Raw genomic sequence first — 15,278 nt, 5'->3', positions numbered from 1 at the left:
TCAAATTAAGAAATTAGCGCAAAAAAGAGAACATTTCAATAGCTGAAATAAGTTTATGAGACGTTTGAATTTATTGTGAATAAAAAGTTATTTTACATAAGGTTTTTTTTTAATAGATGATAATAGTATGGTTACTCGTCTGCGCTAATGATATACACCGGCGGAGTACTAGTGAGGAATGATGAAGCACCCCAGTCGACCCATCGTGATGAATACACCAGGAATTTAGCATGATGGTTTCTTTAGGAGGGACCACGTGGAAGTTGACTTGTTAGGGGGTACATTGCTAGTAATGGGAGTGATAGTCCGAATTACTAACAATTCCTTAAGGTAGTGTCATTCAATCATCAATCATCTAGTCCAGAACTTTTTTTTTAACGTCTGGAAAATACTTTATGCAGACCCATATACCTTGTGCGAGGTGATTGGGTACTGTGGGAATCCCCTCGTAAGACGAGGGTGTACCCACCAAAAACCAGACGATGCACCCTCGAGGTGCCATATGTCGGAGACATGGGTTCGATTTCACATTCACCACATCTCCGAATCTAGTCCATAACCTGTACCCTGTGTTATGAGGAACAACGTGACAAATATCTGGAAGCAGAACACAGAACACCCGACCATCACGTGTTGTAGGAGCTCTATGCCTGACATTAAATTCACGCATAGCTCAGTGCGTAGAGCACTTTTCTCCCTCGAAATCCATAAGTCGAGTGGGCCCGATGGTATTCCTCCAATTGTGCTTAGGACGTGCGCACCAGAGTTGGCTCCGGTTCTTACGCGTCTTTTTCGGCTTAGCTACTCATCGGGCATAGTCCCAAAGTTTTGGAAGACTGCTCTGGTGCATCCGATCCCTAAAAAGGGAGATCGCTCAGATCCAGCTAACTATAGGCCCATAGCTATCACTTCCTTATTCTCGAAGGTTATGGAATCCATCATTAACCGTCAACTGCTCCGGTACCTAGAAGAGCACCAGCTGATCTGTGATCGCCAGTACGGCTTTCGACAGGGACGTTCGGCTGGTGATCTTTTAGCTTACTTAACACACCGATGGGCAGTGGCAATCGAGAGTAAGGGAGAGGCCTTAGCAGTTAGTCTGGATATCGCGAAGGCCTTCGATCGGGTGTGGCATAGAGCGCTGCTTTCAAAGCTACCTTCATTTGGGTTGCCTGCGAGACTGTGCATTTGGGTCGCCAGTTTTCTCAAGGAACGTAGCATTAAGGTCGTAGTCGACGGAGCATGCTCTGATTTAAAACCTTTGAATGCTGGTGTCCCGCAAGGCTGTGTACTATCTCCGACTCTGTTTCTTCTGCATATCAATGATATGTTACAGATAAGTAATATTCATTGCTATGCAGACGACAGTACAGGAGATACATTATATACCGGTCATGCAAAGATCTCGCGGGCACATACCGATGAGTGCCGGAATAGACTTGTGTCTGAAATCGAAACTTCACTCCATCAAGTTTCGATCTGGGGTGAACAAAATCTTGTCCAATTTAACCCCAAAAAGACACAAGTCTGCGCGTTTACCGCAAAAAAGACGCCGTTTGTCGTATCTCCTCACTTTCAGGGCACTTCCCTTGATAAAAAGTCGAGTCTAGGAATTCTGGGCGTTGATATATCTTGCGACGTCCAGTTTTGCGGTCATCTGGAGGAGAAGGCTAAGATAGCTTCCAAAAAGTTAGGAGTACTCAATAGGGTGAGACGATATTTCATGCCAGAACACCGCCTGAAATTATATAAAGCCCAAGTCAGGCCGCATATGGAATACTGTTCTCACCTGTGGGCAGGAGCGCCACAGTACCAACTCCTTCCGTTAGACCGCATTCAAAGTCGGGCGGCTCGAATTATCGATAGTCAACGCCTTACTGTCCGACTCGACCCACTGAAACTGCGCAGAGATGTTGCGTCTCTGTGCATCTTCTACCGAATTTATCATGGGGAGTGTTCTGAGGAATTGTTCGGATTGATACCTGCTGCTGATTTTCACCACCGTACAACCCGCCACAAACTAAAGTTTCATCCCAATCATCTGGACGAGTGGCGGTCTTCCACCGTGCGTTTTTCAAGGCACTTTCTTCCACGCACAACCATTCTTTGGAATCAACTTCCAGCAGCAGTATTTCCGAACCGATACGACAACATAACCTTCAAGAAAAGAGTATATTCCTTTTTAAAAGGCCGGCAGCACACCTGCAATGCCGCTGGTGTTGTGGGTGATCATGGGCGGCGGTAGTCACTTACCATCAGGTGAGCCGCATGCTCGTTTGCCCCCTGTGTTGTAAAAAAAAAAAAAAAAAAAAAAAACTTATTTTAGACAATAACGCTTTTTATTCATAATTGTTCAGTCCAGGAATCGATCCCGAAGCTGTAATTATACAAAGCAACAGGTTACTGTCGTCAAAATGACTAAAAATAGGCTTATTTTTATACGATGATCCTATTGATGATGATAATAATGGGAAAGATATGAAATATTTATCATTATCTTCTTGTCCTCAGCTCTGCCAATGCGAAGAAGTGGGAAGTGGAATTAGCTACCTTGAAAAGCAACAACCTTCGGCTAACCGCCGCTCTCCAGGAGAGCACCGCTAACGTAGACGAGTGGAAGAGACAGCTACACCAGTACAGGGAGGAGGTGGCACGCGCCAGGCATTACGCGGGGAAAGGTTGGTCGCTTTTTGAATTGACGAAAATGGAGTTGTAACCCAGCCATATCATTGACCACTGACTAGATGATAAGTGAGCATGAAGTCAGGTCAGTTAGCCCATTGTGATGAATTCACTATAAATTAATCATTATAGGAAAGATCTTTTGTCAATGGGTGGTAATGGAATAGTAACCCCGTTTGCATTGTCTGTGGCGTCTGTAAATTAATATTGTAAATATTCATCTCATAGCCATTTATCAACATCATTACTTTCTTCTCCATCAAGTAGGTTAATTTAATTGTACATAGATGTTTCACCTCTTTCTATCTTTCGCACTGGACATACAGACATGACAGCGACGTTTACTTCTCACATTCATTTCTGCTGTCATTCTCTCATTATATGAAAATCAATAATATAATCAAGTTGGTTGTTACTTATTTCGTCCAAACAACTACATGTCTACGCTAGCAGGGTACCAGTGTGGAATAATATGAATATGAACTCAGGTAAGTTTTGTTTTATAACACAGGGGCAAACGAGCATGCGGCTCACTTGATGGACTACTGCTAGTCATGACTTTATATTAGTTGGTTTTTAGTGACGAATTCACCAGGAGAATTCTTAGTTTTTGAATTCATCTGTGTACCATCATCATATCAGCCTTTAACTGCCCACTGCTGAACATAAGTCTCCCCCTTGGTGGGTTTTGCCAATGGTTGCGACGCTTGGGAGGCGGATTGGCAACCGCAGTTAGACTTTAGAGATGTTTTAAGAGGGACGCTGCTGCCCAACCCTCGCTCTCTTTTAGTTGGTTCTTACGACACCCACGGGATAGGAAGTGCTGGCCTATTCTATGCCGTGGTCACATGGCCAATATAAATGTTTACTATATAAATGTATTGTTTCAATTTTACAGGTGGCGATGCCAACGAGGTGGAACAACTGCGGCAGCGCGTGGCGCAACTAGAGGCCGAGCTGGCACAGAAGAATGAAGAGTTGGCGCAGATCACGAAATCTAGAAAGAGCGAACAGGTCAGTGCTTCTGATGCAGTTATGAATGCCTTGAATGCCTTTCGATAACAATGGTCAGCACGTTGCTTTGTGTGATTCAGGCCTCAGGTTCGATTACCGGTCGGCCCAATATAGGAAACGGAGTTTTCTGAACTGACTCGGGTCTAGATGGTGTGAACCTCCAGATGTTTGTCGCCTAGTTCCTAATACAGGTGTTCCTAGCTTGAGGACCAGGCGATTAGTGTGATTCAGTCATTATTATTACTTTTATTTTCTATCTTCTTATGGAGGGAGAGAGCGAGCGAGACAGAGAAAGAGAGGGAGAGACCGAAACTATATCAATTCTTCTGAGTGTGTTTTCTTGGATTGTATAAATTTTCTGTTCCCCTGGTGTTTCTAACATCAAAAATTTTCTTTTCTTGAATGGTTGGTGCGTCTTAGTTGAAAAGATGGAATGTAACCAGCCTATGTTAATTTTTGCTCACATTTCGATCGCATGATTTCATATATTTTAAACGGTACATTTTCTGTTGTAGGACGCCGAGGCGAAGCTAGCGCAAAGCCAGCTGGAACTAGCGCTCGCCGCTCAAGACGGCCAGCGGCAGGTCATACAGGCGCTGAATGACCAGCTCGCTCGGCAGCTTGATGAACTGGTCAGTTTATATTGTATTTTTAATATATGTATTTTTAGAAATATATAAATAATATTAGACGACAGCGGAATCTAGTACCGAACTAATCAGAGCTTATACTATGGGTAATAGACAATGGATAGACTTTTTTATATACCACTGAGGTGGTAAACAAGCATACGGCTCACCTGATGGTAAGCGGTTACCGTAGCCTTTGAACGCATGCAATACCAGAGGTATTACGCGCGCGTTGCCGACCCTGAAGAAACCTCTTTACCCCCTATTTGAAGAATCCCATGCTGTAGTCAGATATAACTTATTCGTGTACTAAATTTTATTGAAATCCGTTTAATTTCTGCTACATAAGTCACATTTGTATGTTTGTTACACACGAATATGTAAACAGCCTAATAATTTTTACTAACATTATTATGCATTCACTGTTTGCGTATAAATGGCGCCGTGTGATTACGAAAGCCGAACCCGCGTAACGGGAAGAGGCGAGGGGAAAGAAGTTTGTGTATAAATAACAACAATATGGGGCATAGTATGTAAGCATTTTGAATAATATAATATTATAGTAAATATATAATCATTATGCTAAAAATTAATATTATTATAGTATTATGTATTAATTTCCCATTGAAATGAAAATGCAACAACTCCTGCACGCAGACAACGATCCACCGCGAGATAAACACAGCGCTGCAAACATGAGACGCGGCTCAAGCAGCGCCCCCGCCGCCACCCATCTACGCCTCCGTACACAAGGACCGCCGCGCGCTGCCGCTGCTGCTGCACCACGCCGCGCACGCCGCGCACGCCGCGCACGCCACGCACGCCGCCCACGCAGCCCACGCAGCCCACGCAGCCCACGCAGCCCACGCCGCCCACGCAGCGCACCCGGCGCAGCGCCCGCAGCGGCCCGACGGCGAGGAGCCCACATACGTCACCGTGAAGGCGAAGAAATGAAGAGTGCTCTCGGTATTTCGCAAGGTGCACGAATTTTTCTAATTTCATTCATTCCCATTTCTTCATTTCGTACCGGAGTCGGCGATTTAGTGTTGTCGCACGTGCGATTTGTGCGGGCGAGGCAATTTGTCAACTTTGTCGCGTAGCGATCCCTCGATGTCTACGCAACGTATACTTCGTATATGCGTAGTGAACTTGTTGCATTTATCCATTGCATTCACCATATATAATCTACATCCCTATTATCTAACATGGCGTCCAAATTATGATGTCGCAGATTTACAAGTAACTTGAGTAATCGCCTCGGTACAAACACGTTCGCAAATCGCCACAGTGTTAGGCTGTCGTTGATTTTGAACGACGCTGTTTACAATCCACAGTGTCCAAGTGTTCCTAGCTTATAGTATTGGGTGCTATATTGGTTGTAAGTGGGTGGCCCGCGGTGTTCTTTCAAAATAAACCCGGGAATATACTATCCAACGCATCCGTCAGTTGTGGCTGATAACTGAACAGTGTGCGCGGTCGTTTTGCTGTTTCTCTCTTACTTTAGACGGTGTGTATATGTGTGAGCGAAACAGCCAGCGCGCCAGATCGTTGTCGGACGTCCTACTATTTAAGGACTAGTGGTGGGTAATATACTCGTATAGTAATATCTATATATTTTAGTTACAATACCTATATACTGGACCGATATAATAACGAATATATTAAAAGTCTGTTATCCAAAATATAATAAAAATTGGATAATAGACTTAATATATTCGATAAATAGATATCCTACCGATATGGGCAATATCGGAGTAGGTGATGAACCCAATTTATAGATATCAGATATCTCAATATATAGGTATCCATATTACCCATGCCTATTCAGGACGGGCCAAGGTCACATTTGCGACAACCGCTAGTTTATGCAGTTTAATATAAATGTAGTTCAGTCCGCATCTATAAGCCGCAACTGATGGATGTGCCCGATAGTATGTTCCCATCCTATAGAGTCGAGTGTACGTACAGTGAGATCTACATGGCGACACAGTCTAAAGAATCCTACCAGTTGTTCAACGGATACGTCTAGACACAACAATGCGTTCCGAATAGTCACGTAATCGTTCGGAACATGTCAAAGAAGGCCACTGATTGTTTTTTTTAGACTGTATATACTTTCGTCTCTTTAACTCGTACAATGTTCTCGTTGAGCCATTGCACTTAAATGCACAAGAGTAACAAGGACAGAAGATGTATCTATCTCAATCGCCGGCTCCTCTCAAATGTTCGAAGTTGAATCACGCCAACATTAGCTGCAATTATATTTTAATAGCTAAATTGTATTGTTTCCATTCAATCGTCTGTCATCGCAAAATGTTACTTATCTCCCATTCATACGGCCCATATTTTATCGCGCGTCCATACGTGATAGATGTAATTAAAAGTTCAATGTATGTCTATATCTATCTCTGTCACTCAATGTACTGTTGCTACGAGTGATAGAGATAGATAATACGTTCGACTTTCATCTAATGTTTTATCTCTTTCTACTAGTACCGGACTCGCGGTAAATAACACTTATGTGTGTATTCTCGCATTACGACACGTGTTTATACATATTTTTGGAGCAACGCTCGTGTTTTTTTTATACACTATTGATTTTTAGGTTCCATACTCTTTTAATTTATTGTGGACATTTTTTTTAACCGGATATTATTTCGGATAAGTACGGTGTTAACCTCACAGCGTCTCGAATAAATTAAAATAATCACATATCGATTATAATAAGTCGTAGTCGGTCTTCAAGGTTCACATTGATGACATCAGCAGTTAACTGTCCACTGCCGAATGGAGGTTTTTCTCATAATTTCTTAGTTTTGCTAGCAGTTGCCACTTTTGGCAGGCGAGTTGACAATCACAGTTATGCTTTGATGATATTTTAAAAGAGATGCTGCTGCCCTCCACCTGGCCAGTTAAGTTCCCTTAGTCGCCTCTTACGACACCCACGGGAAATAAAGGGGTGGCCTATTCTATACTGGGACTACACGATCTAAGATACGCATTTCTGTCGTCCGATTGGTAAACCACATCAAGAATATCCTCCAATCAAACTGTTTATAATTACTCCTCTCCATCCAATGGTTGGCTGGAAGAGATCGCTCTTAGCGATAAGGTCGCCCATTGTTTTCTCATTGTGATTATTTCTTGTAATTGTTTGTATCTATAATAAGTTTACTATTGTAATCTTTTGGAGGAAACAATAAAGAGTATCTATCTATCTATCTATAATATCAATTTTGTTTGTTACTCGGTTTGTTAAATACGCAATTTGTAATATGAGAATACACAAGTATCGTTACACTGCACATGCAACCGATTCATTTCTAGTAATAACTCGTAATAAAGTTTATAGCCACCTTTATAAATGCAAGCAAATAACGACCTTAATGTAATAATAATAAAATCATTTATTCAGCCACAAAACATAACAATAATAATGATAATTGTATACGTTAATAGTTTTGTGGTATACATACATACATATCTGTCACGCCTCTCTCCCATTAGGGTAGGCAGAAACAATGGAACGCCAAATGCTACGATTCAAACAGACCTCTTTCGCTTCCTCCACATTCATCAATCTTTTCATACACGCTCGCCGGTTACGGGTACTTTTAATTTGGCCCATCTTCAGCACGTCGCCTATTTGGTCGACATACGTCCGTCTAGAGCGGCCCCTACCGACATCTTCATTCATTCTTGCTCGATAAATCTCTTTCGTAATTCTTCTTTCATCCATCCTCTCCAAATGACCAAACCAAACCAACGCAACATTCCTTTTTCGATTTTTAGTTTTGTGGTAGCAGTTTGAAATTGAAAACCTCGGCAGGGAGCTCATTCCACAACCTGAGTGTTCGTGGGAGGAAACATCTCTGAAACCGCGCAGTACGCGACTATTGAAACTGTAGAACATGAGGATGAACTCCCTGTCGATGGCGAGCCGTACGATGGTAGAAAGTGGCTGTGGGCATCATATTGAACAATCCCTTTGAGCACAATCCATTGTACAGGCGGTAGAACAATTGTATCCCATTATTAAATTTATTAAGATTAAACAGCTATAGCAGGACTGGTTAGTGTTGCGTTTCCGTTGAGTGTGCAGTGTAAACGCATATTTATAATATAAATTGAAATTACTACAGTTCATTAAGTATATACACGATTTATATACGACCTGTGAAATGACTTACAATGTTTTCGCGCGGCTGTCAAAATCGTGGCCGTTAATGTGTTTGAAAATGAACTGTCCATTCAAATGTGACCCTTATGTGTGTCATGTTAGGGTACAGAATAAGTAAACTTGCATAATAATACATATTGTTAGGAATGCGAGCGTGGGCGGATGTGTTCGTGTCAATTCGCGTCATTGTCGACTCACCCTAAGGGCCGTGTCACACTGAAATGGTTGCGCGATTTTTTAAATTTAAAATTTGTATTGTCGTACGCTATTATTTGATGGAAAGTAATCGAGAACTATTGCTAAAGCTAATAATACTGATTTGCAATTAGTAAAGCGGGTGAGAATGATTGTTAAAACTCAATATAGGGAAAATGAGGAGCTGCAATGTTCGCTGTAGCAGTATTATGTACTCTACAAGCAAAACGGAAAGTGAAAATCGAATTTATTGTAGACAGCTTTGACGATTACTATGGATTATAGCTAATTGTGGAGCCATGTTGCTACTATTATGTGGCGTTACGCTATTCAATTATATAGCATCACATTTATTTTATATTTAAATATATACCAGAAACAAAATTTGATTTCTCTAGAGCAGTGTTTCCCAACCTGTTGTGTGCCATGACCCACTTGAACATTACTAAAATTTCTTTCTCCCATACATAATTTTTTCCGACAAAGTTTACTGGACGACTTTTATTACCCAGTTGATATTTTGGTAACGTCAAGCGAAATTATACTTAATAATAATTTACAGCAATTTTTGTTACATTTGGCACCGATATCTACTCGTAGCATTGCATTTAAATGGCCCGGAGTAAGAAGGTTAAAATCGTTTAGAGTCCATTTACCCCCCCCCCCCCCCCCCCTTTAACTATCAAATTACCCCCCCCCCCCTTTAACTATCAAATTACCCCCCTATGGGGCGTGGGCCCCCACGTTGGGAAACACCGCTCTAGAATCTAGAATATTTTTATACTGTACAATATAATGTATAACATGATTTTTATTTTGATGAAAATATATTATGGGATTGAATTGATCCTATATTGTCTAATTATACCTCCTTCTCTCACCTTTAATATTTATATAAATTGTTATAAAATTGTATAACCATTGCCTACTTTGATAGTTGTTCCTACCCATTACGATATTTGTCAAAAATTATTCTTACTTGGCAGAGAAACAGGTCGTATCCTCAATTTACAAGTTTTTATGCCGATCGGTCGTGCAAACTCGCGATATTGAAGCGAAGTTAAATGTCGCCGCTACTATTTTAGTGTGAAAGGACCCGAAATTTTTATGTAAATATCCTAGGGCATTCGGCGCCGGTTTGCTAACTGTATAAGTAAAATTTTGGACAGTGCCGATTTTAAGATCTCATCTATCAGTCGAGCGAACCGGTCGTATGCACCTAGTCGTGCCACCACGATGACATGCCAAAAATTCTATTAATTAATTATAATTTAATGTAGATTTTTGATAAATATAAGCGTATAAGCTGGCTGCACGGTGAAATACCGAATTGAAAAAAAAAATCTAAGAAAAAAAAACTTTGTTTAACAAAAAAAAAAAAAACCTTCGCCTGAAATATTGGCAGACTGTGCCATTTCGTAGTGTGTGTATATTGGATTAATTCCCATGTTTATATTTAAAACAAAAAAAAAAAAAATTTAAAAAACGGGTCATTGCACCCCTGTCCCTTTCGACTTGTACACTTCAGGCCCATCGAAAGTATAAATAATGGAAGGGAATAAATAAAATATAAAATTAATGCTTTGGTATAACTTGTTCTTTTGAAAGCGTTGCGTAATAATAAAATATTGCATAGTTGTAAGTGATTTTACATAATGTTATTGTAATTATTATTATTAAAATGAATTTTTACTATTCTCAGCGATTCCTCCACTCCGTACTAGATTTTCTTTCTTTTTGTTTTTTTTCACTCTAGTAAAATTGTAGTAAAAATATCATAATTAAGATATTATAATTTGATTTCCATTTCCTACTGTGTAGGCGTATCTCTATATACTCTCCTCTATTTATAAGAAAATCAACTCTTTTTAATTTCTTAATTATTAATGTATTATGTAAAAAAAAAATCCCTAGTCTTAAGAGTGATAAAAGGAGTAACCACAATTTCCGTCTACTAATACTCGAGACCGAAACAGAGGTCTCTTTTTTTTTTCTTTTGCCTTATTTTTCTCTTTTTTCTTTTGAAGACCCTGTATTTCATAGAACCCTTAGCAAATTAGTGTTTACTATTTGTGAAGCGATAGTCATCTGCATATGGTACCTAATTAATGAGATTATGACGTTTGTAAATTATATTATTTTACGTTTATAAAAATAATTAATCAGTATTGAATGGAGAGACTGCATTTTATTTATTTATAATTTATTGATATTTTTTATTTCCTCTACCATCGAATCTCTGCGGATCTCTATCGCCCGTCACAAAAATAAAAAAAAAATAAAAACTAAATTAAAAACAAAAGATATCATTGTAAAAGGCTGAGGACACAATTTTTAAGATATACAATGTCTTCTAAACAGGGTAATTTCATTTACTGTTGTGTATTTTTGAATAGTGACGTTGTTATTCGATTTTTACTCTTGTCTACTGTGTAACAAGTACATTTTTCGTAGTTGCAACAGATTGGTCGGCGCGACCAATAAAATAATACAGGCGTTCTACAAATGCCTTCCCAAATGTGAATTGATAAGGGCGTTAAAATGTTCATCACTCGTATGTAATTAGTAGATTTATGTATAAAATAAAACGATTATTGTAATCAGATATTCGTAACTAGATGCAAATTTACTATTTTTACTTTCCGCTGTTCTTCATAATTTGACATATTTAATTTATTTAGCAAAGTGAATATAGTATAGTGATGAGAATTAATGTTTTTATAGTGTTCCAATTATTTATTTGTAAAATTGTTTATCACAATATATATATATAAAATTAAGTAGGAACCGAATGATCTGTTGGTATTTCAGAAGTGTAATATAGATTAGGCATTATAGTTTAAGTGTTAATTCCTATATTATTTGTAAACGGATGCTGTTATGTGTGATTACAATATATATATATATATATATATATATATATTTATATATATATACGTATATGTATATGTATAGAGGCATTCTATTCGTATAAATGATTTGGATGCGTTTGGAATGATATTTTTATTTTGATAAAAATAATGAATTGATATAATGAGTGTAACCAACAAATTTGGCCCGGCGTGTACCGCCCACCGACTTTGCATAATGGAGTGCCAATGTTTACCATTAACTACCCACTGTTCGGGCCACCGTTGTTAGGTTCGTACTCTCGATAAGGTTTATTGTAATCGCATTATAGGATATAATTCAATATATATATATATATAATGTAGTAGTCTGCGTTGCATTTGTTAATAATAATAATAATGGAAATATTTATTTAATTGTTTAAATTCTTATAGGGCCGTATAAGGCCAAATGCACCCCGCACACGGTCATATAAAATATATCATATTGTATAGCCCTAGTACTAAATATAATAATATATAAGGGGTATCACAGTGTATTCCGTGACGTCCATGGTGCTCATGGTGTTCGGTACAGTTCATGTTTATAGGCGACGGTTATCTCTTTTCAAAATGTGGACCGTTGACTTGTTTGCCATTATTAGTTTCGTAACAAAAAAATACTGAGATGGGGTTAAAAATAAGATGGGATTCGAACCCGCATCTTTTGGCTGTTTGGCAAAAGTATTCTCATTTACATCACAGAAGGAATAGGTATACTATAAGTCGGTAAAATTCTCAGCATCTCTTGAATATTAGTAAATACAACATAGCGCCATCTATCGTGTAATAACATCATCGAATAGTGGCATCCTATATTTAGAATTACGTAATATTAAAAGATAGACATATTTTTATTGAAATAAACTTAAATCGTAGCATTTTTGTATAGTAGTTTTTTTATTAATCTACCGCCAATTCGAAATGCAATTTTGGCTGAGAAGAACAGGCGAGATACTCGAATGTTGCTAGATGGTTCGAGAAATACGCTTAGTAGGCGGGTTGGCGAATGCAGATAGGCCTTGAGGGACGCTGCTGCCTATCCCTTGAGCATTGAATTAAACAAGCATATTTTATTAATAGCAATTAATGATATATTATCAATAATGAAAAATTTTGCATTTCTTTCTATTTTTATCAAGTACATAGTCCACTTGAAATTAAAAAGAAATAATTTCATAAGAAAATGAAGACCAATGTCGAAATATAAGTCAATTTTCGTATTAGGAAACTGCATTTTGAGTTATCGTAAAAAACGTGACAGTATTACACGTGCGTGGCATTTAGTTGTTTTTTCCCCTATTGTATTTGTAATTTTAACTCTTTCACAATAAATACCAACATTCTGCTGATATAACTAGCCCATATTTGTATGCAATAAAGGCGCCAAATTGAAAGGAATTCTAAAAATCATTGGTTTGTTTTCTTTTTTTTTATTTTACCAACTAAATTTTTTTTATATCTTAACTATCTGACTAGACAAACGTTTTGTTCCGTACTGCTATCCTTTTTTTTTATGGGACTTAGAATGGCAAACAAGCTGACGGCCCACCTGATGGAAAGTGGTAACCGTCGCCTATAGACATGAGCAGTACCATGGACATAAGAGAGCATACTGTTTCGCCCATGATACTCTCCATGCGTTGTCATTCCTGGGAACTCAGGTGTTATTCCTCTGTACCCTGTAAATTTACTACCATATCTCACCCTTCAAACCGAAACACAGCCGTGCAAACACAACTGCTTCACGGTTGAAACACGAATGGGATAGAGGTACCCAAGCAAACGACTTATACAAAGTCTCCCTCTGGTAAATAGATTCTATCCTATCAGGGATTATTATCGATTTTTATTTATTTACTAGTTGACCCGGGAAACGTTTTGCCATATAAATTATTTCTAGGGAATTTTTTTATACCCCTAAGTGATAAGGGTGAGCTGTGACTCACCCTTATCACTTAGGGGTATAAAAAATAGATAACAACCTATTTTTAGACCTACCTAGTATACATATAAAATTTCATTAAAATCGGTTAAGCCGTATCGGAGAAGTATACAACTAACACTGTGACATGATCACTTTACATTTTTTTTTCACGAATATGTCCTTTAACCTTGCCTCAGCATGTCTCATTGATATTTTCCTTTTAACATGTAACCTTAAGTAAGGTAATTCTTAAATTTGTCTCGTTCTTGTTTGAAAATTGTCACATTATTGTACACCGCTCTATCCGCTGACATTGATGCTTCTTTCCACTTTGGGTGTCGCTGGAGGAGAACTCTTGCAGAATTGAGCTCGCCTTTGTACATTTGTTTACTTCTGTCGTATTTTTTATGTATTATTACTGTGAACAATAAAGTAAATAAATAAATATTTTATAGATGGCCCCTTTATGTTGACATTAAAAAATTATGTACTTTTATATGTTTATCACATACTAACTGAGGTAAGACTAACTAAAACATCGTCTGTGGTGTTTATTTTTAAAACTTTGCTGAGCGGTGACGAGTAAACTCGTCGTTGCACTAGCGTGTAGAACGTTCTACCACTACAGGCAACACCGTTTGGATTACAAAGCGTTCATGACCAAAAAATTACTTTTCTTTCTATTTAGATTTTTATCACAATTTTAGCTTCATTCCAAAGATTTCAACCATGACGGAATTCACGGTCAGCGAAGTGTTAATAGAAATGGTAAATTATTTTATGTAGTAGAGAGTAGAGCTTTGTAGGTTGATTCGAAGGAACTTCGAAGAACTTAAAACTTATAGAGCATTAATGGTATAATGATGTAAATGGAGGTATCGATATATCTATGTACAGGTGTTTACGGTAGCCGACGGTAGCCGTCTCCCGTCAGGTGGACCGTCTGCTCGTTTGCCTCACTATAAAAAAAATTACCAATCGATTTTAGTAATCGATACGATGTCACAGTAAAAACAAATGCAGCGTAGACTACGCCGATTGTAATATCTTCCATTAGTTGTAGTCGCTGTGAGCTACCATGCATAATAAATATAAATATGGATACAAGAAACAGTTTCATTTGTAACCTCATCCATCTATCCATCCATCCTTTATATCCTGGTCCTACCTTGATATGCTCTAAATAGTACATAAGTTTTATTAGATGACTTCATAATTTCAGGCGTTAATTGTTCACTGCTAAACGCAGGCCTTCATAGGGAGTTTTGCCAGTAGTTGCCACGCTTGGCAGACGGGTTGGCAACCGCAGTTAGGCTTAATGTTTTAAGAGACTTGACTATTAAGTTACCTTACTCGCCTATTACGACACCCACGAGAAAGGGGTTTTTATTTAATGAATGATAATGGAATGGTAACCCCCCCTGTGCTAACGGTATACGCTGGCTGGGTACCAGTGAGGGATAGGTGAGAATGAAAAGGCAGGTCAGTTAGCCCATCGTGATGAATATACCTGGAATTCAGCACGATAGTTTCCAGGGCGAGAGGACCATGTGGAGGTCGACATGACAGGGTATATTGCTAGCAATTGGAGTGGTAGTCTGCATTACTAACAGTCCCTTCCCCCCTGGCAGGCTGGGTTAACAATAGCAGTTAGGCTTTGATAATGTTTTAAGAGACTCGATCATTAAGTTTCATTAGTGGCCTCTTACGACACCTACGGGAAAGGATAGGGTGGCCTTTCCTTTCCCGTAGGTGTCATTCTA

At 38.7% G+C, this 15,278-nt stretch overlaps 2 protein-coding genes across 11 annotated transcripts in view; both read left to right on the top strand.

The window, feature by feature from the left end:
* Positions 1-14,626, top strand: part of LOC113518680 (homer protein homolog 2) — a 69,575-nt gene extending 54,949 nt beyond the window's left edge. For all 3 annotated transcript variants that reach the window (XM_052898446.1, XM_052898447.1, XM_052898448.1), the window contains exons 7-10: positions 2,512-2,678; positions 3,581-3,696; positions 4,212-4,328; positions 4,983-14,626. In XM_052898446.1, the coding sequence (XP_052754406.1) occupies positions 2,512-2,678; positions 3,581-3,696; positions 4,212-4,328; positions 4,983-5,024 (442 nt within the window). In that variant the 3' untranslated portion in view covers positions 5,025-14,626. The remainder of the gene's footprint in view (positions 1-2,511; positions 2,679-3,580; positions 3,697-4,211; positions 4,329-4,982) is intronic.
* Positions 1-15,278, top strand: part of LOC113513909 (inaD-like protein) — a 332,239-nt gene that overhangs the window by 220,448 nt on the left and 96,513 nt on the right. The gene's annotated exons all lie outside the window — the stretch shown is intronic.

This window comes from Galleria mellonella, unplaced genomic scaffold (genome assembly GCF_026898425.1).
Source record: "Galleria mellonella isolate WM207_F2 unplaced genomic scaffold, CSIRO_AGI_GalMel_v1 utg425, whole genome shotgun sequence".
NCBI classification, from domain to species: domain Eukaryota; kingdom Metazoa; phylum Arthropoda; class Insecta; order Lepidoptera; family Pyralidae; genus Galleria; species Galleria mellonella.
This window is presented reverse-complemented; position numbering and strand designations above follow the sequence as displayed.